This window comes from Gossypium arboreum, chromosome 1 (assembly GCF_025698485.1).
Source record: "Gossypium arboreum isolate Shixiya-1 chromosome 1, ASM2569848v2, whole genome shotgun sequence".
NCBI lineage: Eukaryota > Viridiplantae > Streptophyta > Magnoliopsida > Malvales > Malvaceae > Gossypium > Gossypium arboreum.
In genome coordinates, this window is record NC_069070.1 from 36,837,530 (window position 1) to 36,861,646 (window position 24,117).

The window sequence follows — 24,117 nt, forward strand, 5'->3', positions numbered from 1 at the left end:
ATTAAATCTCTATCATTAGTTAAAATAATCAATTAAACCCTTTCATAAACGGCATCATTGATCGCGTTAATAGAGGGGTTTAATTAATTATTTTAATTAACGGAAGAGGCTTAATTGAATACGAATTTAATATAAAAGCTTAATTGATTTTTTTTTTTGCATTTTTTAAAGAATTTTTTTGATTTGGAAAGGAACACAAATATGAAATACCATTTGAATTACCAATCAGATTACTCTTCTTCCCAACAAACAACGTACGTTAATGCAGCTTTGTTGGATGATTAATTTTCTTTTTATTATATTATATATGTTGAAACCCTCTAAATTCCCAGTCATGGGGATTTAATTAGTTTTTATTTAAGCTTACGGGGAACAATATCCACACGAAACATGGTTGTAAAATATTATATATCTTTATTTGACCACTTCAACACTAATCTTAAGCAACAAGTCAAAGCCAGCTGGATTTAATTATCAATACCCAAAGCCTAATTAAAATTAAGATTATATAACTAACCAACTTTTATAATAAAGATAATCATAATTGCACATTTGTGCTATTTATCTTTGGGACCATATTGAATTGTATGGCAATCATTTTCCTTATTGTAGTGATAGAAAAGAAATTTAATAAAATATATAAACTAAACCTCAATTTTGATACAAGTAAATAATAAACATTAATCTTATTACCTTGTCTTTTAATCTTTAATTTATAATTAAATAAACTCTTAATATTAACCAAAGTTTTATTTGAAATAAGAGCTTACTTAAATATAAATAAAACACATAAAAGCTTAGCCAATTCCAATAGATATTAGATTTTTTATGTAATGGTCATTAAGAAATAAGTGTAGCCTATCTTCTTCAACTATAACACTTTTTTTTAATTGGATATTAATTAATTTTTGGCTGACGTTTCTCGTTACTGTTAGGTAGCATTGAATTGAAAGAAGAAAAAAAAATTCCAAGTAATACAAGTTGGCTTCAGATTAATCTGATATATTCATAATAAAATTACAGTAACATAATTTAATTATTTTATATATTTTCATCCATAATATTTTTTTACTAAAATATGTTGGGTATTTTCAAAGGAGAACCTACAAGATAGGGGCAAAGCCAAAAAAATTTTTTGGGGCCCGGAATAAATTATATATTTTTATGAGTTAAAATGTAAATTTTTTTTAATAGCCTATATGTTTATAATCTTTTAAATGATTAAATCAAAATTGTTATTTGGAGCTCAAAATGCAATTTTATCTATACTAACTTAAAATTTTATAAATTGTAAAAAGTTAAAAATTAACTTTTCCAATTTTAAGGAGTGCTGAGCCCCTCTCACATCTTCTAGTGTCGCTCCTACTTGAGGATGACATAAAGATGACATAGTTAAGAGGACAATTATGAAGCCCAAATATAAATTATAAAATAAAGATAAAAATTAAAAATAATAATAAATATTTGTATAAATCACATTGCTTTAGTCCAACGTTAAAACCAAAAAGAAATTTTTTATTCTTACTTTTTATAAATCTATCTATATATTTAATTTAATTTCAGTATGATATATGCAAACTTCTTGGAAGATGGATTACATAAAACTGAAAATGCAAAACGAAAGGCTATAAAAGCTAAAACGACATTGCCTCTTATAGAACTACAAGTTGATGCATTATTACTTGGCTGAGACTATGATATTCATCAACCAATTAAGGATGTTGGATGGGGTGGTTTTCAGGATATTTGGTGGTCAGATCATTCAAGTTAAATAGTTTGGAGTTTGAGGTTGGGATTAAGATTCATGGCTCTATACGGATTACATTTCATGAGAGAAATGGGGAAATTGATCTACAAAGAAACCTTCATCAAAATTCTCTAACCTTCGAATTAATTCATCATCACTCAACAATAAGTCCGGGCTCAGAATTTTACCCCCTTCTTCTTCACCATGTAATTGAACCTCCATTTTCATCCTCTCTTGTTTCACAGTCTCACCTTCTGCATGAGCTTCAATACTTTTAGCTGCCGTTAACGGTTTGCTTCTAGTACTTCCGGCCAGCGAACTCCGCCGAGTCGGATGGCCATGACAGTGCTCAGCCGTGTAGGAAATAATAAAAACACGAGGATCCGAAGAGCTACGCTCCACTTGTTTCCTTGCCAAACACCCTTTTGAGCTACTACACCTATAATAGCTCCTGTTTTTAAAAAACCAAAACAAGCTTGTTACGAGTTGGAGTCTCATCAACAATCTTATTTAGTTGGAGTTTTTACCTTGGAAATGGTGAACCTTTGATGGGTTTTTGCCCATATTTTCTCCAAGCCCATACATCCGACGGAAGATCATCTGCAGTTACATGCTCTACCACTCTATTCTGCTGATTCTTCCTGCTGAAAACAGATATATGATTAATTGTTTTAATTCAATATATACATATACATATGAAATAAACTTAGGGTTTCTATAAGTATAAATTTAGGAACCTGAATCTTCTAGGTTTGGGTGAAGCAGAAATATCAGATTGAGAAACAGTAAAAGATTGCTTCTTTTTCCGTTTCTCTGCTGGTTCATCAACATGTAAAGGGACTGGTATTGAACTTGTAATGATTGTTTGAGTGGAAAATGGATTCAAATCAGGGTAAAAAGGCTTGTAAAGTTGCTCCAACTCATCTAAAACTTTAGGGTTTGTTTCAAAAATTCCAGGGAAACGCACAAAATCTTCATCTTGTTGAAAACTCCAAGGACCAAAACTGAATTCTGGGTTTTCAATGGGATGATCATTGCTGCTGTTTCCTCCAACTACTGCTTGCAAATCCCAGTTCTCCATTTACAATATTAACTCATCAATATATGAAGAAAAGCAAGGATATGAGAGGAAATTTTAAAACAGGCCATTTGCCTATATATCGGTAACAAGGATGGAGATTTTTTCTTCTTCTTATTATTATTAAAATATTTTATTTTGCTTGAAATTAAGCGCCAATATATGTAAATATGGTTTTGCATTTCCACTGAGTTGACTTTTTGAAAAGTCAAACTGGTTGCTCGTTATTGGCCTTTTCGGTGGCTTCTTTCACTGGTTATACTATAACCAAACGATGTCGGTGTGAAATGAAACTTTATTTTTAATTTTTTAATCTTTTACTCGGTAAAGTATTATGGAGGATATTTGTATTAGAAGTAAAAAAATTGACAAATTCATTTTTATATATTATTTTAAATAGTAAATTAGTTATTTTATTAAATATTTCAATCTAATTTTATTGTTAAAATTGATTTTTATATTTTAGCATGAGATATATCATGTGTTACTGCTTAGTTAATTAATCAACTTTGATTTAACGTATAAAATTAATTTATCTAATTCTTTAGCGAAAGAGATTGTTAATACAAAAATCTATTTAATACTTTTTACCTCTTTAATTTGGTGGTTCTAATTTTATAATATTATTAATAAATCAGCATAAATTATAATTTAATTTAAACATTTGGCCAATATCTAAATTTTCTCATATAATCATTTTAATAAATACTATCAGCTTATAAAAGTAAAATAATTGAATAAAAATTAAAATTTTACATATTTAATAGAGGAAAAAAGCATAATTAGAGAAAAACCATTTTAATCCAATATCTTAATAAAATATTAAATTGCATCTTGCTAACCGATTTATTTGTGAGAAATAATGATTTAGAAAATATTGGGGATGTAAGTTAATAATCATTTACTCACTTCTCAACCTTTGGAAATTAAAATTTTAGAGCAAATCTTTTATATTTGGCTTAAAACTGGAAAAAAAATATCAAAGTAGTCAAGTAATTCAATTTTAATAAAAATAATATTTAATTCGAATTATAAATTGCTTTTTTCATTAAAATTACTGACGAGTCTTTAAATAATGATGTAGTGAGTGACTTGATGGTTGATGATGCCATAGCTAAGATGTGGATAAGGTGGAAATTTAAAAAAAAAATCTTAAAGGATTCTAAAATTTTATTAAAAAATTCTAAAATTTTATTAAAATATAAATATTTTAAAATTATAGAAAAATATAAATATTATTAACATTACTCAAAATTATAGAAATTATAAATAATTAATTAATTACTAGTCTTTTTACTTTCACTCATACACTATTTGACATCATATATCAATTTTTCTTGTATTACCCCTCCTCAACCAAAATTATTACTCATTCATCACTTACAAAACATTAATCTTATCGTCACTTAAGCCCCTCACTCGGCAACCCACACACCACTATAACCATTTAAACTCTCCATTTTCTTATTACTGAAACCAAGCACTATAGACCTACAAAATCTAAAAAATTCTCTATAGTTTTTATACTTTAAAATTTATAACCTTTTAATAATTTTTAATCATTTTTAATATAACTTTTATAACTTTTCATAGTTTTTATAAATTTTAATTAATTTTTAAAGTTTTTATAATATTATAATTTTATAATATTATAATTTTTATAATATATTAAATTTTATATTTCTCATAACTTTTATAATTTTCCTCTAATATTTATATATCTCTTCTAATTTATTTATAATTTTAAACAATCCATTTAATTTTTCTATAATCTTTATAATTTTTAATTTTGATAATATTTAATAATGTTTAGGTTTAACTGTGAAAAAACTCCACTTAAAATAATTAAAAATTAATTTATTTTTATAAAATACTTAAAAATAAATTTAAATTATCATGTAAGTGTTATTCCAATTTTTTCATGTCAACTACAACCATAGTTGTCGGTCAATACATATATTTTTTATGAAAAGTTATATTTTAAGAGTTTAATTGAGTACAATTTATAAATTGAAAAGTTTAATTTTTTGTTAAGGGTTGAATTGATTTTTAATTATTTTATGATAGTTATTTTTTTCCTTTTGACTTTTAAGTTAAGATAATTTACCAAAGTTATATACAGGTCAATTCCATTTTCCGATTATAAATTAATCTCTAAATTTTAAAATATTATAATTAAATTGTCTAAGTATTAGTATGGTTTCAATTAAATCATTGTTAGTCTTATTATTGATTTTAGCTTTAAAATTCAAATTTAATGTAAGTCATATTTTAAAAAACATATCAAATTGTAAACATATATATACCTATAACATGAACGACTTGAATCTAATGTTTCAAGAATAAGAGATAACTTTCTTAAAATAACATTTTCTATCCTAAACTGTTGACAAGTACACTCATGTTCTTAAAATGCTCCACATAAGATACAAATAGGTATTTTAAAGTTTAAAACACGATTAGATTAATATAATAATATGATATTTTGAAAATTTAAATAAAATATTTTGAAGTTTAAAATTAATTTAAAATACAGTAGAGAGATATTGATATGGAAATGTTAAGAGTTAATATTAATATCTAAAGTGAAGTATGGCTATGTCATAACCCCCATATGTTTCCACCTGCCACTATGTATATAGGGGGCATTGCCATGTTTGGTCCCTATTCTCATAGACTCATTGAAACCATAGGCTTCCATTTTTCAACATTCTCTCTTTCCATTTAGGTCCAGTTTTACATAATCCATGAACCATGAACCATGATCCAATCCTGTCTTGATCAGATCAAAAACAATTGCTAGCAGAGGATCACAATTACGGTCAAGATTTAAAAAAAAAAAGAAAAAAAGAAAGTCAAAGTCAAAGAAAGAAGCTATATGTGGAATGTATATGAGGAGTAGCTATCTGCATGCAACTTGCAAAGGGCAAACAAACACTTACTGTGTCAACACTCTCCATTTGCAGCACTGCAAAAGATAGTGCATGCATTATAGCTATATATAGGCTTTGAGCTTTTTAGTAGTGTGAGAGGGGAATGGCTTACGGGTCTTTGGCTATCAACATTTTGTAGAAACCAAAAATATATTGCTTGAACTGCAGGGAAACTCCATAGAATGGAAGCTTTTTTGGTTTTTGGACCACAAAAAAAGGCCACCACTTAACCTATGGGATTTTTTCCCTTTTTATATTTATTCAGAATTTAGCCCTTGAATTACATTTATTTTTCATTTTGGTACCTAATTGTTTTTTTCCAACTTTATACTTAAAACAATCATTTTTGTCTCAATTTACCCTACAAAATATAGATGACACCACCTACCATATGTCGCGTTCTTAAATGGCATTGAGCTTCTTGAGTAAACTAGAACAAAACAATAGTTTAAATCATTGTTGCTGGAAGGGGATCAAATCAATAATCGATTGATATATCAGTCCGAGCAAAGAGTTGAACTGGTTTTTGAGCGAACCACTCAGAATCGGTTGAACTAGGCTAAAAAATTAATTGAACCAATTTTCTCTATTTTTAATAATTTATTTAATTAAAATCAGATGAACCAGTTGAATCAGTAATTTGATTGATTCAGTGATTTAACCAATGGTCCGATTTTTAAAAACCTTATTTAAATACCAAATGGATCAAAATAAAGTTGAAGTATGGTAAAAGTACCATGGAGGCCCCTATACTAGGAGTCATATTACATTTTGTCCCATTTACTCAAAAAATGGGTAAATTAGTTAATGTACGTTAAATCAATAAGCAAACTGGTTATTTCTGTTAAAAAATTTATCAATTAAAAATTAGTGTAGATAACAAAATAACTACATAGTTACGTGTGACATGCCACATGTACTTCAAGTTGACGTACATGAATTAATTTTTAACAGAAAAAATAGATGAACTTTTTTAACAGTAATACCAATTTGCTTTTTGATCTAATATATAATGACTAATTTGTTCACTTTTTAGTAGAAAAGGAAAAATACAACCTGACTCCTAGTACAATGACATCCATGATACTTTTACAATTTAAGTACTAAAATAAAAAATTAGATTTAATTCATAGGCTAAATCGTGAATTAAACCATTCTTTTCCTTGTCACTTTTGTCGTCATATTCATCATCCCGCTGCAATTTGGTTTCTAAATAATTTTCCTAGTAACCAAACAGTAAGCTAAATCCCCCCATCTATTTCTTGCAAATTGGCCCTGTTTAAGCGAAAAACTGATGGGGGTTAGTCCTTTTTGTATAGTATATAAAAAGGAAAAAAGATACAGCAGCAGCAGGAAATGTTGAACGAATCCCAATTGCAAGAATTTTCCTCATTTTTTCCGCGTGGTACAGTCCCAATCACCAAAAGAAACAGCTTTCATTTCATTATTCAAAGATTTTGCAACCGACGTTTGAAGTTAATTTATGTTATAATAATGTTTTATAATATATTATATAATGGTACTTGTTATATCCATACATGTTAAGATATGTAGCAAGTTAAAAATACGTTTAAACAATGAGCCTATAACCAACAAAACCAACAAAATGGGAGGTCATTTGTGAGCTCACCCTCTTAGAATAACTGCCCAGGCAACAAATGACTTAAAGCATGAATTCTTTTGGTCACCAAATATAATATGAGCTCAACTGCTTTATCCCATTACATTATCTATCTTGTCATAGATATTTCCATCCCATAGAAAATATTCCTCCCACGCGCTCCATAATAATAGTTAGATGACAAGTCCAATATGTTAACACCATATTACACGGAGTTCTTGCTTATAAATATCCATAGAAATGATGAAGGAATGATCGATCCTTCAACATACCAAGTCTGCACCTTGCCAACAGTTTCATCCCTTAACCTTCAAGCTATCTTTACTCATTTTTCTTAACCTCCAACTCTCCGTCCCCCGTCCCAATCGAGTGTACCAATTTCCACAACTATCTCTCTCCCTCAGTACTCCTTGTTGTGTCACTACATAATACAAATATTGATTGTAAACATCTGGGCATCTTTTTAGGCATTTAGGAGGAATTAACTAAAATAGCTGCAAATATCTAGAACTTTTAGGTCCATTTGCATAGAAGATAAAATTGAAAAATAAAAATATCTATAACATTGAAATTATCATAAAGGTAAGGGTAAAGTGGATTACAATAAACAAAAACATTAAATTAAAATAAAAATTTATTTGAAATTTTAAAAAAATAATGTTATTGAATGGTTTATTTCAGTGATTGAAAATGAGTAACATATACATTTTATAATTTTTAGGTTTTATTAACAATTTAACTTCTTTATATTGAATTTTTTTTGTGTAAAATGATATCTAAATTGTCGACAAAAAGAACGTGATTAATAGCATATACTTACCTTTTTGAAGTAAAATGAAATTAAATAATGTGCGCACATTTATTGCTAGAGATGATTAAAACTCCATGATATACTCAAGTTAAAAAGATTTGATTTCAACCTATTACGTCTTCTACCCCAATTTGTAAACTTACCATGATACCAAAATTAGAAAATAATAACTTTTTTATAATAATTTAAAAACCACATTCACTAAAAAAAAACCATGGATTAAATGAAATAATGTCGTCAAAACAAAACCGCTAATTTTCAATTCAATTGATTTGATTAGTTTAACCAATTCAGTTGAATAAATTATTTAAAAATATAAAAACTTAGAAAATAAAAACCATTCAGTAGGTCCAACCTCCTGATTCAACTAATTCACAAATCAACTAATCCAACCACATATTCAAGACAATACCCAAGCAGGTTCCCTGTCCAGCCCAGTTCTGGAAACTGTGAGATGAAATCCAAAGGTACCTTAAGGGCAGATTGGCCACACTCGACTTGATCTATAGATTAAACCCAAGCCGATTATTACTTGGATGCTTCTTTGTAATCAAGACCTTTTATTGAATGCCGATATATTTCTCCTTCCAGATTTTGCCACTTCTAGCACTGGGTCTATCACTGCTATTGATCTCTTTGCAACTAATAATACAACTTAAAAACAGTTTTACCAGTTTCAGGCTTTAGGCAGAACTTAATTTTGTTTGACATGACTGTTTTACACAAACCTACCTACAAAATTGACATTAACACAATATTATAATATAAATGCACTAATTTAGTCTCACAGCGTATAGTGGCTGTTGAAATTTTATCAAAATCGTATCATAAGTTGATTACCAGCTTCTAGATGTAAGACTCACTCGCTTTCCCTCAACAGAAAACTTGCTACTACCTTCAAGCTGCGGAAAAAACCAAAAGATATCAAATTTCCAAACCCAAAAGCGATGAAAAAAGTTAACGAAATGTTAATAAAATTGGAAAGTAACGCTTTTAAGAGATGAGAGAACCTTTCGCTTTAAGTAGGCAATAGCATCTTTCTTTGTAGAAAAGCTGGAAAAAACCGAAGTTGACTGTTCATCAATAAGAATTTTCAGCTGTTTCAGCTTTAATGAATCTCCAGGTACCTGAAGTAGAAAGATGCCTTTTAATTACTGAAAGACTTGGGACCACGATTTTGAACAGCTTGCATTTTAGATCAAGTACCTGACAAAGAAGCCGTTTACACAGCTTTTTCAACCTTAGTTTTGGCTCATCAGCTTTCTCTGTTTCTAATGCATTTTCACGCATTCGTTTTGCTGGAGGACCAACATCATCAGAATCCTCACCACCACTATCGCTGAATGATGTCTTTTTCCCCTGAAAGTGAACTCCAGCTACTTTCTTTGGTCGGTCTTTAATGCCCAGACCTTGCTTTCCAGTTGTGGCTTTATCCTGAAATTTTGGAACAAAATATATTTTTTCATTTCTTTGATCTCCTCTTCTCCAGCATGATACTAGACTCACATAACAAAAACGCATGTAGAATGATCAATTGGCACACTGTTCACAAGATCATGACAGTTTCATCTTCGGATGAAGGTTAAAAAAGACATGGAATTATAGTTTTTCTTTTCATCATACAAATAACTTTAGCACAGTTTTCATACCCCAAAAAAAGTCAATTCGCAAAGACTTACTTGCACAAGTTTGTAGAGATTCTCTTGGTCATCTTCATAAAATACAGTTCTCTCAGTAGAATTTTTAGCCTCTCCAGTTTTTATTGATTTCCTTCGGGTAGTTTCTCCCAGAAAACCTCCAGAAACAAATCCATATTTAAAGCCCCACCATTCTGGAGAAACACTTTCAACTTTATTTCCTACAACAAAGAGCCAAGTTATTTCATAAATGATCAACAGCAGACAGCTGCAGGCAGCAAAAAGAAATGAGTTACAGAAAAGAGGCCAAGAATATCCTTTGCCAGCAAAGGGCTGAGTCCTTCAGGTACAAGATAATATACTCCGAGGAAAAGTATTTTAAATAAAAAGTCCAGCCTGGCTTTCATCCTTTAATATTACTGCATGGACCATAAACACTAGAAATTTCTGAACTATGTAACACAAAGGAAAATACACCTTACTGCAAGAATTCATCCAAGTTTTCAATATGAGCTTGAGTTTATTTGAAGCATTTACCTTCAGTGGAAAAATCATTTGTTTCAGTTGTCTCTATGACCTCCATTTCAGCAACCACGTCAGGATTTACCTGTGGTGACTCCTCAACCTTTTTGGCCTATTGCAAAACATCTATGGGTAAATACAGTGATTGTTTAAACCAAAAATAATAGTAAATGTTAGTTAGGCATCAAATCAAATGCTAATTCCAAGGGAAAAAAATCTATCTACAAATAGGAATTGATAATTCTATCAAAGAAGACATACAAAGTGCTTTAAAAACCATTTTGATTTCCATATAAGGTTGTGTTTATTACTGAACCACTATGTTTTAACAGTGCTTTGTTTTTCTACCTTTTCTAACTCATGACATCTAGAGTTTGTTCAAAAAGTCAAGTGACTCCATGGTGAAAGTAACATGGTATCTGCCTCTCGTGCTAATATGAAACGAAGACCAAATCAATCAAGTATTAAACAATTATCTTCACAAATCACAGCCAGAAAGACAACTATTCTAGATTTAACTTATCCTTGAGCTCATTTATATTTCTAACCACGAAAATCTTGTTAAGATTACGGTGGATGGTATTAACAAATCAAATTTGAAAAATCATTGACAAATGAATACATTTCAAACCAAATACTTGACATGATACATTTTGATCTCGTGTAATCATAGAATAATTTTGCATCTTGAAAGGAACACTAGACAACAATGTACAAAAAGAACATAATTGCCACAGCTTCAAGCAAGTAAAAACCTTAACAATTTAAATAACACTGAAGAAAACGGAGTAGATAAGACAATGAAGGTTTAGAACTTACAAGAATTCCTTCAAGATCCTTCGAAGAATATGCATGTACAAGCTTCCCTCTTTCTCTTTTCTTATATCTAAGAACCGGAAAAAGTAAAATAAGAACAAATAACATCAAGCACTAATTAAATAATTGGCAATAATCTCCTACCAGACCACTAAATAAACATAGAACTAATGTACCAACCTTCCCTGCGGCCGGGTAGCCTTAACAACTTGTTCTTCAGTGTCATTAGGCTCATCCCTCTTTGTTTCCACTTGATTTTCATTCTTTTCAGCTGTTCAGAAAAGTTAAATTACTCATCAATCAAAAACAACCTACTAAGTATAAATATGAGAGGAATTTTCTCTGGGTATCAATCATACCTTCATCGTTGGTTTGCACTGCTTGCTTCTAAAAAGTTAAAAAGAAAAAGAAAAATGAGCTTTGCATCAAATTGAACACAGTAATAGACAATCAAAGTCAGAATGAAATACGCACCACTTTCAATCCTTTGAGAATACTATCAAACTGAGCTGTATCAAAAGCCCACGGATTTGGCTTATCTAATCCAATACCTGCTCCATATTTTTCAAAAATAAATAAAATTCCAATATTAAAAGTATTTTTCACCATCTCCTCCTATTCTAATTCCCTGGAAAATTAATTCAATATCTATAATTCAATAAACAAATCAACTAGCTTATAACCAATGTTACCTCAAATTCGGATCAGTCCGGTACAAGGATACAAGAACAAAAACTAGAACACAATTTGCTACTTCTATAAAGCGTAATTCGATAGGGATAATCGTCTCAAATTTGTTTAGTAGAGACATAAAACAATTTATGAGAATATTATAAACAGAGAGAGAGAGAGAGAGTTTTTGTGCTTAGATAAATACATACTTCTAAATACATACATTCTGAAATTTGTGAATTGTTTTATAATAAACTCTATACGATTGTGATAGTTAAAACAAACTTGGATCGCATTTCCGGTAACAGAGCTTTAAAAAAAAAAAAGATTGAGAGACAAAAAAATAATAATTATGAAAAAAAGAAAACAATTAAAAACGAACCGGTAGTATCCTGCTTGTTTTTAACTCTAACGTGACCTTTGATCCCTTGTTTATCTTTCCCAAGACCTTCTCCTTCTTCCCACCCCTAACCGGGCCATTCAAACAACAAAACAAAACAAATCACAAAACACGCCTGCATACGAGCAAAATATACGTACAGGGATACGTACCATTTGCTTCATGAGGCGAAAAGCAGCAGATTGGCGAGCGACGCCGACATAGCAGAGAGGAGCTTCGGGTGCGGCCATTTTCGCTTTTTTTTTTTTCTTTTTAATTCCTCTCTGCTACGCCGACGACTGTACTGAAGCGTTGTTTTTAGAATGTTAAAGAAGGGAAAAGTGAAGAAAGGTGTTCGAGTGGGAGGTCTCAGAACAAAAACCCTAGGTGGAAGTGAGGGAATATTTAGTGCTTCGAGGATTTATGGATTTTGATGGACCTGTGGTGATCTAGCGGTGGATATTTGATTAAGATGGGAATACGGAATTATGGGGTGTAGGGTTGGACTGTGGGTCCCTTTTTGATCAAGTTTTCAGTGATGCGTGGATGATCCGATGGTTGTAAAGCGCTTATTCTGTTTAAGCTTTGGCATTTCACACCATGCAAACCGTGCCGTTTCAATGATTCTTCAATTATTTTGTTTAATTTTGTTTAGGTCAAATATGTCATAAAGTCCAATAATTATCAATTTAGTCTCTGAATTTATCTATTTAATTTTCAATCTTAAAATTTTAGTTAAATTGGTAATATTAATAATTTTATTAAATTTGTTGGTGTAATATTTAAAAATAAAAAATCTTACTTAATAACCATACAAATTAACTTGAATTTAATAAAATAATAATATTAAAAGTTGAATTTCTGCTTAAAATTTGTATATCACTAATTAATAAAAATTTTTAAATATAAATTATTTATTTATTATTTTATATTAATTTCAAGAGATATATTTAAAGGCTCAATTCACATTCCACTATTTTTATTTATATTTAATGATATATTTAATTAACAATTTTATTATATATTCTAATTAATTTTTAACATCATTTTTAGAATTACTCACAACTCCTCCTTAATCCATCAATTATAAATAATATCTATATCAATTAAGTTGAGATTGAACCCACATCTCTTCAATATATTTTACTAACAAACCGATGTAATATTCATATCTAATTTTTCAATTTTTTAATAATATATTTAAAAATTTAAGTGTACTTTACTCTTAACAAATGTCATGGTAAATTTAATTTCAAGACTTCGGAAAAGAAATTATAAATAATTATTTTAATACAACTGTTTATTATTAATTAAATAAATTATAGAAGAATTTTGAAGTCCCCAGAGTTAGCGGGGATCCATGCTAGTTATATAAACATCAATTTACCCATTAATGATCCAGCATCAGCACAAAGAAGGCTGATTCTAGAACCGGGTCAGCCATTGTCCTTGTTTACTCTCTCTTGGCCGGGTTTTCTTTGTAATCTCCGGCGATTTTTTGGGTGCAAGCCACAAAACCAGCAATTTTTTCTTCTTTTCCGATGATGGGGTCTATGCTCGGTGACCTGCCGTCATTTGACCCCCACAACTTCAGCCAACTTCGTCCCTCCGATCCTTCTAATCCTTCTGTAAGTAACCTCATAATCCCTTTTAACCTAACCCCATTTTCCATAACATGTGAATTTTGTTTCTGGGTTTGAATTGCAATGAATTAATCCCCACATGCAGTTTAGATAAATAGTGAAAAACCTTTTACATTTTTATGTTTAGGTTTCTGGGTTTACCCTGATATGATGTTATTGTTGTCTGTTTTTTTTTTTTTTGAAAAGTATTTATTATTCATGAATTTCGGACCTTAATTGTCAGATCTTTTTGGATAAAGTAGTTTGTGGTTACAAATGAATAGGGGTTTAATTTTAAATGTTTCATAGAATTCCAACTCTGGTATTCCTACACTTTGGTTTTTTTTAATGGTTTGCATTGCAAGATATATTTATTATTTAGATGTTGATTAATCTAATTGATTGTTGTGTAATGTTTCTATATGAAGCATGTAAATAATGCTAATACTTGTTATTATTTGTTTGCTAAAGTTATAATTATATGTTCACACAAGGATCATGCTTTTTTTTTTTTTGCATGGGATGATGATGGAGTTTCCTTTAAAACTTCAAGTTCATGCTTTAGAAGCTTTATTATCTTGCTGTGTATGTGGTAGTTTTAGTTCTTAGAGCTGGTTCTTAACAATGGTAACAAAGACAAGTTCTATGATTAAGACACAAATGAGAATTTGTTTCTATGTGGGTATACACATGGATAGACAACTAGATATTAGACGTATTGGTATTTATGTATTGGTTTTTTTGTTCCAATGGTTTACAGTGGTTCCTTGCCTATCTGTTTAACCATTTTTGAGTAAAAGCTTAGACTGGTTGAAAGGTCGAAATGGTTTAAAAAAAAAAAACAATTTTCACCTTCCCTTCTATCTTTTTGAGCTATTTCAGCATGTGAGATGCTATAATATTCATGGAGTTCATATTGAGCTCCTCTATGTTTTAATCTGAACAGTTATATTATGACAAATGAGTCTTTTTGCTGTCATTGGTTAGCCTTTAACTAAAATTACAGACTTCCCTTGTATGGATTTTATTTTGCTTGAACATTTTCGGGGCATAATTTGCTTCAAGTTTTTTTTGCTAGAAAGTGGTACCTACCACCTACCGCCCCACACATAGCCGGACTTCTCCACCTCCTGATCAAGGTATCGAACATTTCCCTTTCCGTTCCTTTTTTCTTTCTATCAGATTTCTTGATTGGTAGTGATTTGGTTCATCAGTCTAACTTTGGATGACACTGAGCAGCAAAGTGTTTTGGATATTTCAGGTTCAAATCACAACAAATTGGTATTGAAGTCAATTATTAGAAATCAATTGGTGTTGTTTTTCGTAATAGCTTTTGGTAATGCTAGCATTACCAAGAGCTTTGGTGTGAGAATGTCATTGAAGATGGATGAAAAATTCAATGTTAGAAAAGTAGTCTTATTACGGTTCTTTCTTGTTTCAAGTTTTTTTGATTGGTTAAACTCAGTTTATCAGTCTAATTTCTAAGTGGATTACTTTTAGCAGCTTCTGCTTCAATGTGTTTTGGATATTTTTGGTCTGAATCCTTGAAAACTGGGGTCGAGCAAATTCTTGGAAATTGATTGGCTTTGTTGTTCATAATGTCTTTCAATCTAGCACTAGGAAGAGTTTGATGCGGGATGATGTCGAATATGGATGTCAACTAATTTGATGGTAGAAAAGATTTTAGCCTTTGTCATGTAAAAATAGAGTTGTTCTTATCTCCTTCTCAATAGCCATTGTTGTGTAAGATAAACTCTTACACGCCAAACGTTACAATATTTTTTACTGTCAAATTTGTTAACATCCATCTTTGATGTCATCCTTTTACCCAAACACTTGCTAATCTTAAGATTATCAAAAGCCATGACGAAATGATTGTTATTGCACCCGAACTCTTGCTAGTCTTAAGATTATGGATAAGCTCACAGCACAAAATGCCTCAACCGGATTCCCAAGTGTTTCTCATTAGCTAACGATAGTACACAACTAAAACCTGACCCAAGAGACAATTTACGAAACTTAAAATCTTATCTTTTCATTCTTTTCATTTTCACTCTCTCATCCCTCTGCCAAAACCAAGCATCAGTGCACCCCTACCATCTTTAATTGTCAACAACCAACTTCATCTCCCAATTGCCAACTTGTCTTACACTTTGCAAACTTCTTTAGTTGAAAATTTCAGCTAGTTTCGATAAATATAAAGTTACTAGTGATTGAAATTGCATTATGATGCAAAATGTCACAGCTCATTGGCTAAATCCTTGAGTTTTTAAGTTGAATACGATTTTTAGTTCACCTTTGAACAGCTTCTTTTTTTGAGACTGACTTCTGAAGCACTTTTTTACAGTTATAACTACCGAAGCCAAGAATATACTTATTAGAAATTTTTACCAGCGTGCCGAGGAGAAGGTCAGTAATTCATTTATGATTTTCCATGGTCATAGTTTGAAACTCATAGACACATGCATAAACTTTGAGAGTGAGCGTGTTGATACTTCATTTTGATTCTTACTGCCGTTCTCATTGCAGTTGAGACCGAAGAGAGCTGCTACTGAACACCCAACACCGGAACATGGATGCAAGCAACCTAGGGCATCCACCACATAGTCATAATGAGATTTTCTTTTGGTTTTTCAATGCTCATCTAAATGTATCTTCTCATATCAAATGCGTGTTGTAGAATCTGTGAGGAAAGTTGCTTTGCACATTGTTGTTAATCAGGATGCAATGCTTGTGCATTGTATGTGTACAAATTAAACCCATAGGTTAATCAATAACAAGAACTGTTGTTATGTTTCTGCATTCTCTTCTGGGTATTATTAATTCTTGTCGGCATGGCATGGATTGTTGAAATGCTAAATCATGTATGCTCCTTTAAGAACACAAGATCTCATCTTATAATGACAAGTAAAAATGCATCTCTAGGTAAACCCCAGGTTTGAAAATATGAATTGGGCCTTTGGAGCTCCCTGTTTTTACTATCCATAAAAACAAAGGAAAGGGGATGGTCCAACAGGTGGAAATGAAAATGAATGAACTTTGATTGGTTGCCGCATGTGTGTATTAAAAAAATATGTAGAGAAAAGGGCGCACTAATTTATGGCCACAAATACCCAAAAGGGTTGATGTCACAGTTAGCCCCTAAACTTTTATTCAATATGCAATGTGGTATCTATGCAAAGAAAATGTCTAATTTGATACTTGCCTCAAAACGTTTAATTTGCACACTGAGTTGGCAGCAACAAATAAATTAACGCTACGTGTCGTTACAAAATAATACGGGTATCAAATTGGGCATTTCCTTTATATAGGTATCACATTGCTTATTGAAAAAAAGTTCAGGGGCCAACTGTGACATTAACCCTACCCAAAAATAAACAAAAGCGAAACCCAAAAAAACCAGAGTCAACAAAGATAGTCGAACCAAGTTCACAAAAACGAAACCCCAAAAAATAAAAAACAGAGTCAACAAAGATTTTCGAACCAAGTTCACGGAAAACAGAGCCCCTTCTCTGCATAGGCGCGATGGCCACTCGCTTTTACAGTTGTTCTCTGATTCCAGCAAGACCCACCTCCGGCTCAGTCTTAAACAAGTACAGTTTGTTGCCAAATCTTCGTATCTCGATCACCCGACGTTATGCTACCCTTGTTTCTTCTTCTTCATCATCTTTCACACTTCGAGCTTCAGTTTCATCAGCTGCTACTTCAACTGCAGTCGATGGAACCATCTCCTCCACCAAACCTTCCAAGTCTTTGCCTTTCAGAGTGGGTCATGGATTCGACCTTCATCGTTTGGAGCCTGGCTACCCTTTGATCATTGGTGGGATTGATATTCCTCATGATAGAGGCTGTGAAGCTCATTCTGATGGTATTTTTTAATTCCCTACACTTTTGGGTAGTTTAAATTTATAAACATCTTCCCCATTTTTATCTCGAATTTGTATCTCTATTTAAAATTGCCACTTTTGCATTTGGGATTAATATGCTGTAGGAGATGTACTGCTTCATTGTGTTGTGGATGCAATATTGGGAGCTTTAGGGCTACCTGATATAGGGCAAATATTTCCAGACTCTGATCCCAAGTGGAAAGGAGCTCCATCTTCAGTTTTCATTAAAGAAGCTGTGAGTATTTCTTTAATGTAGATTCTATTTATTTAATTTCCTGGGGTGTTTATTTTCCAATGGATGCTTTGAGCCTTTGATATGTAAAGTCTTTGATAAGCAATAAATGTTCCTTCAGAATATAGCTTAATTTATTTATTATTGAATGGGATTAAGCTTTTAGAATTGTGATAAACTGATATGCATCTAGCCTGCAAAGTGATTCTCTATGCAGATGCTCCTTATAAACATGATTTTTGACTTTAAAGTTAGGCTAAATGCTTGGTTTGGGACTAAACCTTCGAGGCACTGAGTGAATAAGAGTGAAATGTTTGAAGCTGGTCTTTTGAGAGGATTAAATCTGAGAGCTTCCCAAAAAGCCCAAATCAACAATAGCTTCCCAAACCTCCATAAAAAACATGACTGTGGAATTGATATAATAATTGAAGTTATAAGAATCCTGTCTTGGGTAACATAGTTGAAGTTGAATAATCTGTTTGTCTTGGAATGAATGGTGGTAGTACTAGTACATCCTTGCCCAAGCAATTCAAGTATCCTTTTCTAGCAGAAACCATGAGTGATACCGTTGTCTTGGGTTCGGGCTATGTTAGACTTTAAAACTTGAATCCTTTTACTTCGTTTTTATAAATTGGTTTTCTTTAAGTATAAACTGGTTGGAGTTTGGTTGGTTTGTTGCATATTAAGGTTTCTTGTTTATCAGTAATTCATTCCTTAATGATTTTTAATTCTCTTTTATCATTCTATTGTTTTGCTGAATGGGATATAAGATATAAAAGATTCAGCATTCAAAAGTATTATTGCTATATAATTATTTCAAGTTCAGCTTTAAAGTTACCGAGAATTTTCTAATTAAGTTTTGTTTACAATAGAGTTATGAGGTATTTTGTACAAAGGATCTACATTTTTTTATTTTAACCATGCCATGCCTTTTTTGTCTATGTAGATGCTTGTTCTTTTATTACTAACACTTCTATCAATAGTAGTTGCAGGAAATATCATTCACCCCTTGGGAACAACTTTCCACACTAAAAAAGCTGCGGAAGTAATCTTAGGAACAACTAACCTTGGGAACCATATTATGTTAGGAACAACTAACTTTTGGAATGGCATTATGGTGGGAACACTTTGGAGCTAACCTTGGAAGGTTGGCAGGATTCTTGGGTTGCTCCACCATTGGGATGTCTTGGAGGCTCAAAATACGAGCATTGTTAAGAAATACACTTCTTAACCTTTCTCTGAAATATGAGTGCTTCCTTTCCTGGTTAAACGGAATGTACACTTGTACCTGAACATACAAGTAATACTATGTTTACCAGAAATAATACGTGAGTATAACTACCACCTAATTTTGTAATCGCCTAATTTCTTAGAAGCACATTTACTAGTTTCTCTCAATTCCACTACCCATTACTTTAACAGGTTCACTCCCACTTCTCCCTACAACCGCTCCTTAATAACTTCCTTCTAAGGCCTATAAATAGAGTCTCGAACATTTCATTTAGGAGCTTTTGATCTTTTGGCAAACTTGAGTATTCTCTCTATTATTGTTACAACCACACAACCTTCACTGTCCTTGACTGTTTATCACTTCCATCATCATGAGCTGCCGCCTCACTTGTTTTCCAAAGTTTGCTCCGATCTTCATCTCGACCATGTTTTCACGGCATCTTGTTTTCCTAGCTTGTAATGTCTCCTCACCTTAACAAAAGAGTCCTCTACAGTCTGTATATGTTCTTTTCTTTCTCTTATTTGAACTCGCTGGTTTCAAACAAATCTCAAAACATGTTTGCAAACCTGATAGTTTGAAACTCCAAGAGCTTCACATATTAAGTTAGCTTTAGGATTGATGCACCTCGTTACAGAGAACACAAAAAAGATCGAAAGAAGAAAAGAAAAGAGAGAAAACAAAGAAGAGAGAAGATGAAAATTTCATTCAACCAATTCCATAACTACCTCATTCCCTTCCCTGCTGCTGAAAAGGAAAGAATTGGCCATTACCAAAATCAGTTGGGTAAGTTGTTACACGACAGCTATAGCTTTTCCCAAGCTAAAACTCACGTTTCATTAAAATTTAAACGCACAGTGGTTACCAAAACGTAGCGTTCTACTACTAGTTAACTGACTATTTTTTTCCTTGTTTTTAGTTTCCTACCGTAACAAATACTCCCTCCCTCAAAAGATCCTTGTCCTCAAAGATTAAAGGTAGGGAATTTTCTCTGCAGCTGTTGTAGGGACTCTCAGGCAGCATCTTCTGGAAACGTGTTGGTCCATTACACCAGCACTTCAATGACTGTCTGGTTGCCCCTCTTGACCATACGTCTTTCTAGAATGCAAGCAGGCTCCTTAAGCATAGCCCCATTAGCACCTACCACTGGTAAAGTAGATTGAACTGAAGTCTTTCCAATATGCTTCTTAAGTTGAGAAACATGGAAGGTAGGGTGAATACAAGAAACCAGTAGAAGCTTGGATTGGACTGGCAATAGGAACCGGTTTAACCAGTGAAGAAGATCTAGGTGGTACATTAAGGGGTCAAGATGGATTACCGAGACTCATAAAAAGACTCTTCTTATGGGAATCGAGGAGAATGCCCTCTACTTGTCTAGCAATTAGGAAGCCCTCTACCAATGACTTAGGCTTAAACAACTGTAGATATTGATCAATCTCTAACTTCAAATTACTGGTAAAAATACTTAAAACATATGATTCAGACAATTGGAGCTGGTTCAAAAGACTTACAAATGCATCATGGAACTGCTTAAGTGATCCATGTTGCTTCAAGGAGACCAGGTCAGTCATGGGATCTCGAAACAAACTGGATCCAAATCATTCTCTCAAGCTATGTGCATAGCAGGTCCAATTCAATAGATGTAGTCCTTCCTGTTTTTGGGTGTAAAAATGGTGTCAACCGAGTGCTCTCCTTTTAGATGAAGCATTGCAATCCTAACCTTGGAAGTATCTGTCACACCTTCTGCCTCAAAGTACTGCTCTAACTTGGACCACCATCCTCTAAAATTGAAGCTATCAAACTTGGGGCATTCAAGCTTGTGAGACAAGGAATTCCAATCTAAAAGACTTGAACGCGAAGGAGTTCCTGAACTTCCCAGTTCCAGCATAGGATGAGCATCCAAAGGGTCCCTGGAAGGAAAACTAGGTGGAGCATCTGCCAAAATACTTTTCCCTTTATCTTGAGCAGCCAAATTACTCACAGCAGGAGTTGGATTGCCCAAGTATTGCTCAAACAGATTTTGTAACTTAGACTGTATCTCCCCTCTGAAATCGTCCTTCAGTTCCTTCAGCTGAGTGTCCAGCTTGGCATACCACTGCAGCAACTCGCCATGAAGCTTGGCAACCTCTTATTGAAGATGACCGACATCCTTTTGTAAGTGAGTAGTGACCCCATCACCAGCCATGGAGGATCGGCAGGCTCTGATACCCTTGATGCACCTCGTTACAGAGAAAATGGAAAAGATTGGAAGAAGAAAAGAAAAAAGAGAAAACAGAGAAGAAGAGAGAAGAGGAAAATTTCATTCAACCAATTCCATAACTGCCTCATTCCCTTCCCTACTGCTAAAAAGGAAAGAATTGGCCGTTACCAAAATCAGTTGGGAAAGCTGTTACACGGCAGCTGTAGCTTTTCCCAAGCTAAAACTCAACGTTTCATTAAAACTTAACGCACCGTTTTCATTAACAGTGGTTACCAAAATGCAGCGTTCTACTACTAGTTAACTGACTATTTTTTCCCTTGTTTTTAGTTTCCTACCGCAACAGTTTCAAAAGGAAATTAACCTGTTTTTCTTTTTCAGATTTAATGTTCCCCAATTTTTTGGGAACTTTGAGGATTTTAGGTTGAAGAAGACTGAATAAATTAGTTTTCTTTTGCATTAATCTATTTTCATTCAATTCCAACTTGGTATTGTTATATTTAAAAGAAATTACATGTCAATTTAAATAAAGTCATGTTTGCTTAAATTTGTTATACCAGTACAAGGGTGGTGTGTGTGTGTACCACAATTGTTTGCAAAACTCCTTATTGAGTAGTTCTGAAAAGGTTTGACCCTTGTTCACTCAATGTCTCAGAGGTTTAACCCCAAATTGAGCGCCTTAAAAGTTTAGGGAAAATATAAATTTCTAAAATTTGATGCTTCTAAGAGAATATACCGAGTATGATATTGCTTTACTGCAGAGTCATGTGAAATCTATGACACTTTGTTTGATGTTGGCTTCACCAACCATGATGCAAAGAACCTTTCATCAAAACAGCCTAATTCTTTTGTGGTTGCAAAATGAAGCAATTTTATTTCGATTAAAGTATGGCTTGCATGCACATTTTTATATACCTATCATGCATATTATGGTTAAATGCTGATGTCAATCTTGACTGTAAAGTGAAATGCTAATACATCTTATGCATGTGGTTTTATATAAAGCATAGCATAGAGGAGGAACTGTTACTGAATCTGAATCTACATGTATACTGCATTGTTCAGTGAAGAAACAAACTTATTGAAGTGTTCCTCCAATGCCACTGCTCCCCAACTCTTAGTTCTACTTTCTTCTCACTGATTTGGCATTCTAAAAGTTCAACTAATGTTTGATTGCCCTTATATTGGTAGGATAGTCCCCTCTTTAAGCTGACCGGCATAAGCAAGAGCGATTAACAAATTAGCAAGGTTAAACAAATTATAAAGCGGGGGTGTACTGATAACCATGATTGTCTTGAAATATAGATGTAGATGATCCATTAACTGATTTGTTTCAATATATAGACATTTGTTCCCCTTCTGCTGATTTTGATTTTAGATCGTAGTAGTAAATAGCCAAGAGCAAGGATCCACTTACACTAGCATGAAACTAAAATAGTTTCACCCTTCTGTAGCATTTTGTGTGATCAATATTTTTATAATCCAGTTGTCATATTTTATGTTGTATTCATGTAGATCATGCATTTAAGTTTTAGTAAATTGAAAATGTTTAAATATTTCTTTGATGTAAAAACTTTCAACTGCTAAATACGAATTGATAAAAACAATATTCTTGACCGATATGATAGAGGTATTGGATTGATTCAAAACGTTATGTGCATAAAAGTATGATTATATTGATAAATTCAGTAGTTGGATTGTTAAATATTAGTCGTATAGAAAGATATGAAAGCGTGTAACACTAGTTTTGTTTTATATTGATGTAAATAAATCTCTCAATAACTAGAAGAATGATCCACTCCACTTACACTAATATAAAACTATTTTAGTTTTACAGATTTCCACGATTAGTATTTTTAGCAATGTATATCTTTTGAAGGACTCCCTGGTTAAGTTCATTCATATCATTATGCTAGCTAAATTCTGAAAGAAACCCTTACTATCTGCAAACTAAAATGAATTGAAGAGCTTCTCTGTTTTTCTTTTTTTCTTTCACTGCCTAAGTTGGTCATGCTAGGCAGGCCATCATTGCTTATATCATCTATTTTAGGAATATATACTCGATTTTAGCATTTCAGACTCTTTATATTAACCATGCTTATCTTCCGTGACATCGTTCTTTTCAGGTGAGACTCATGCATGAGGCAGGTTACGAGATTGGAAACCTAGATGCCACCTTAATTCTTCAAAGACCGAAACTGAGTCCACAGAAGGGAGTTATCAAAGCCAATTTGTCTGAGCTTCTAGGCGCCGACCCATCTGTCATCAATCTTAAAGCCAAGACTCACGAGAAGGTTGACAGCCTTGGTGAGAATCGAAGTATTGCAGCACACACTGTGGTCTTACTCATGAGGAAGTAAATACTGGTATCGTATAGCATTGTTGTTTACTGTCATAGACAACTCCCTGTATTCAGTTGGATCCGAACTTGAGCAATAAATTATATGTTTCGACCCACAGTTTCCAAATCGGTCATTGGTCTATGAAAGTTTGTCAAAGACTCGACATTACAAAGATAAATTTATTTTAAAATTCCATGTGTTCAATTCCTACTTTTACTGCCTTTCACGTGTTCAACTTCCACCTGTTCCTTCATTTGAATTTTGAATCATTCGCAAGTTCTACATTAAATCATCAAATACATCTCCTTCATTTGAATTTTGAATCATTCGCAAGTTCTACATTAAATCATCAAATACATCAACACCATGATTTTCACATGATTATTTCATCAA

General features: G+C 32.4%; 4 protein-coding genes across 6 annotated transcripts; 2 read left to right on the forward strand and 2 right to left on the reverse strand.

Annotated features, from left to right (window-relative positions):
- Positions 1 to 1,547: 1,547 nt before the first annotated feature.
- LOC108464962 (probable WRKY transcription factor 29) lies at positions 1,548 to 2,927 on the reverse strand. The gene is made up of 3 exons (XM_017765244.2): positions 2,485 to 2,927; positions 2,275 to 2,388; positions 1,548 to 2,198 (listed from the first exon to the last, which is right to left on the reverse strand). The coding sequence occupies exons 1-3, from the start codon at positions 2,826 to 2,828 to the stop codon at positions 1,820 to 1,822; spliced, it is 837 nt and encodes a 278-aa protein (XP_017620733.1). The 5' UTR covers positions 2,829 to 2,927; the 3' UTR covers positions 1,548 to 1,819.
- Positions 2,928 to 7,433: 4,506 nt separating this feature from the next.
- LOC108464967 (G-patch domain-containing protein 1-like) lies at positions 7,434 to 12,693 on the reverse strand. 2 transcript variants are annotated; one of them, XM_017765250.2, is made up of 12 exons: positions 12,390 to 12,693; positions 12,220 to 12,304; positions 11,640 to 11,716; positions 11,525 to 11,552; positions 11,346 to 11,436; positions 11,169 to 11,235; positions 10,365 to 10,461; positions 9,870 to 10,048; positions 9,397 to 9,624; positions 9,201 to 9,317; positions 9,031 to 9,092; positions 7,434 to 7,800 (listed from the first exon to the last, which is right to left on the reverse strand). In XM_017765250.2, exons 1-12 carry the CDS (start codon positions 12,465 to 12,467, stop codon positions 7,767 to 7,769), a joined length of 1,143 nt encoding a protein of 380 aa, XP_017620739.1. In that variant the 5' UTR covers positions 12,468 to 12,693; the 3' UTR covers positions 7,434 to 7,766. The 2 variants fall into 2 exon arrangements, with proteins under 2 accessions (XP_017620739.1, XP_017620740.1); XM_017765251.2 differs by lacking the exon at positions 7,434 to 7,800 and adding an exon at positions 8,446 to 8,922 and having other exon boundaries at positions 12,390 to 12,692.
- Positions 12,694 to 13,501: 808 nt separating this feature from the next.
- Positions 13,502 to 16,640, forward strand: LOC108464960 (DET1- and DDB1-associated protein 1-like). 2 transcript variants are annotated; one of them, XM_017765242.2, is made up of 4 exons: positions 13,509 to 13,844; positions 14,917 to 14,977; positions 16,186 to 16,247; positions 16,368 to 16,640. In XM_017765242.2, exons 1-4 carry the CDS (start codon positions 13,758 to 13,760, stop codon positions 16,443 to 16,445), a joined length of 288 nt encoding a protein of 95 aa, XP_017620731.1. In that variant the 5' UTR covers positions 13,509 to 13,757; the 3' UTR covers positions 16,446 to 16,640. The 2 variants fall into 2 exon arrangements, with proteins under 2 accessions (XP_017620729.1, XP_017620731.1); XM_017765240.2 differs by lacking the exon at positions 16,368 to 16,640 and having other exon boundaries at positions 13,502 to 13,844; positions 15,100 to 16,207.
- A 531-nt stretch (positions 16,641 to 17,171) lies between these two features.
- On the forward strand, positions 17,172 to 23,914 carry LOC108464969 (2-C-methyl-D-erythritol 2,4-cyclodiphosphate synthase, chloroplastic-like). The gene is made up of 3 exons (XM_017765255.2): positions 17,172 to 17,706; positions 17,830 to 17,960; positions 23,509 to 23,914. The coding sequence occupies exons 1-3, from the start codon at positions 17,364 to 17,366 to the stop codon at positions 23,740 to 23,742; spliced, it is 708 nt and encodes a 235-aa protein (XP_017620744.1). The 5' UTR covers positions 17,172 to 17,363; the 3' UTR covers positions 23,743 to 23,914.
- Positions 23,915 to 24,117: the final 203 nt, after the last annotated feature.

Excerpts from the sequence above, each read along its gene's own strand:
- LOC108464962 (XM_017765244.2), bottom strand. The coding sequence starts at position 2,828 with ATGGAGAACTGGGATTTGCAAGCAGTAGTTGGAGGAAACAGCAGCAAT. Across the intron at positions 2,389-2,484 it reads CCCAAACCTAGAAGATTCAG|GAAGAATCAGCAGAATAGAG; the intron begins GTTCCTAAATTT and ends TGTTTTCAGCAG. Across the intron at positions 2,199-2,274 it reads AAAGGTTCACCATTTCCAAG|GAGCTATTATAGGTGTAGTA; the intron begins GTAAAAACTCCA and ends TTTTAAAAACAG.
- LOC108464967 (XM_017765250.2), bottom strand. The coding sequence starts at position 12,467 with ATGGCCGCACCCGAAGCTCCTCTCTGCTATGTCGGCGTCGCTCGCCAA. Across the intron at positions 11,717-12,219 it reads AAACAAGCAGGATACTACCG|GTATTGGATTAGATAAGCCA; the intron begins GTTCGTTTTTAA and ends AATATGGAGCAG. Across the intron at positions 11,553-11,639 it reads TTCTCAAAGGATTGAAAGTG|AAGCAAGCAGTGCAAACCAA; the intron begins GTGCGTATTTCA and ends TTAACTTTTTAG.
- LOC108464960 (XM_017765240.2), top strand. The coding sequence starts at position 13,758 with ATGATGGGGTCTATGCTCGGTGACCTGCCGTCATTTGACCCCCACAAC. Across the intron at positions 13,845-14,916 it reads CCGATCCTTCTAATCCTTCT|AAAGTGGTACCTACCACCTA; the intron begins GTAAGTAACCTC and ends TTTTTTTGCTAG. Across the intron at positions 14,978-15,099 it reads TTCTCCACCTCCTGATCAAG|GTTCAAATCACAACAAATTG; the intron begins GTATCGAACATT and ends TGGATATTTCAG.
- LOC108464969 (XM_017765255.2), top strand. The coding sequence starts at position 17,364 with ATGGCCACTCGCTTTTACAGTTGTTCTCTGATTCCAGCAAGACCCACC. Across the intron at positions 17,707-17,829 it reads CTGTGAAGCTCATTCTGATG|GAGATGTACTGCTTCATTGT; the intron begins GTATTTTTTAAT and ends AATATGCTGTAG. Across the intron at positions 17,961-23,508 it reads CAGTTTTCATTAAAGAAGCT|GTGAGACTCATGCATGAGGC; the intron begins GTGAGTATTTCT and ends CGTTCTTTTCAG.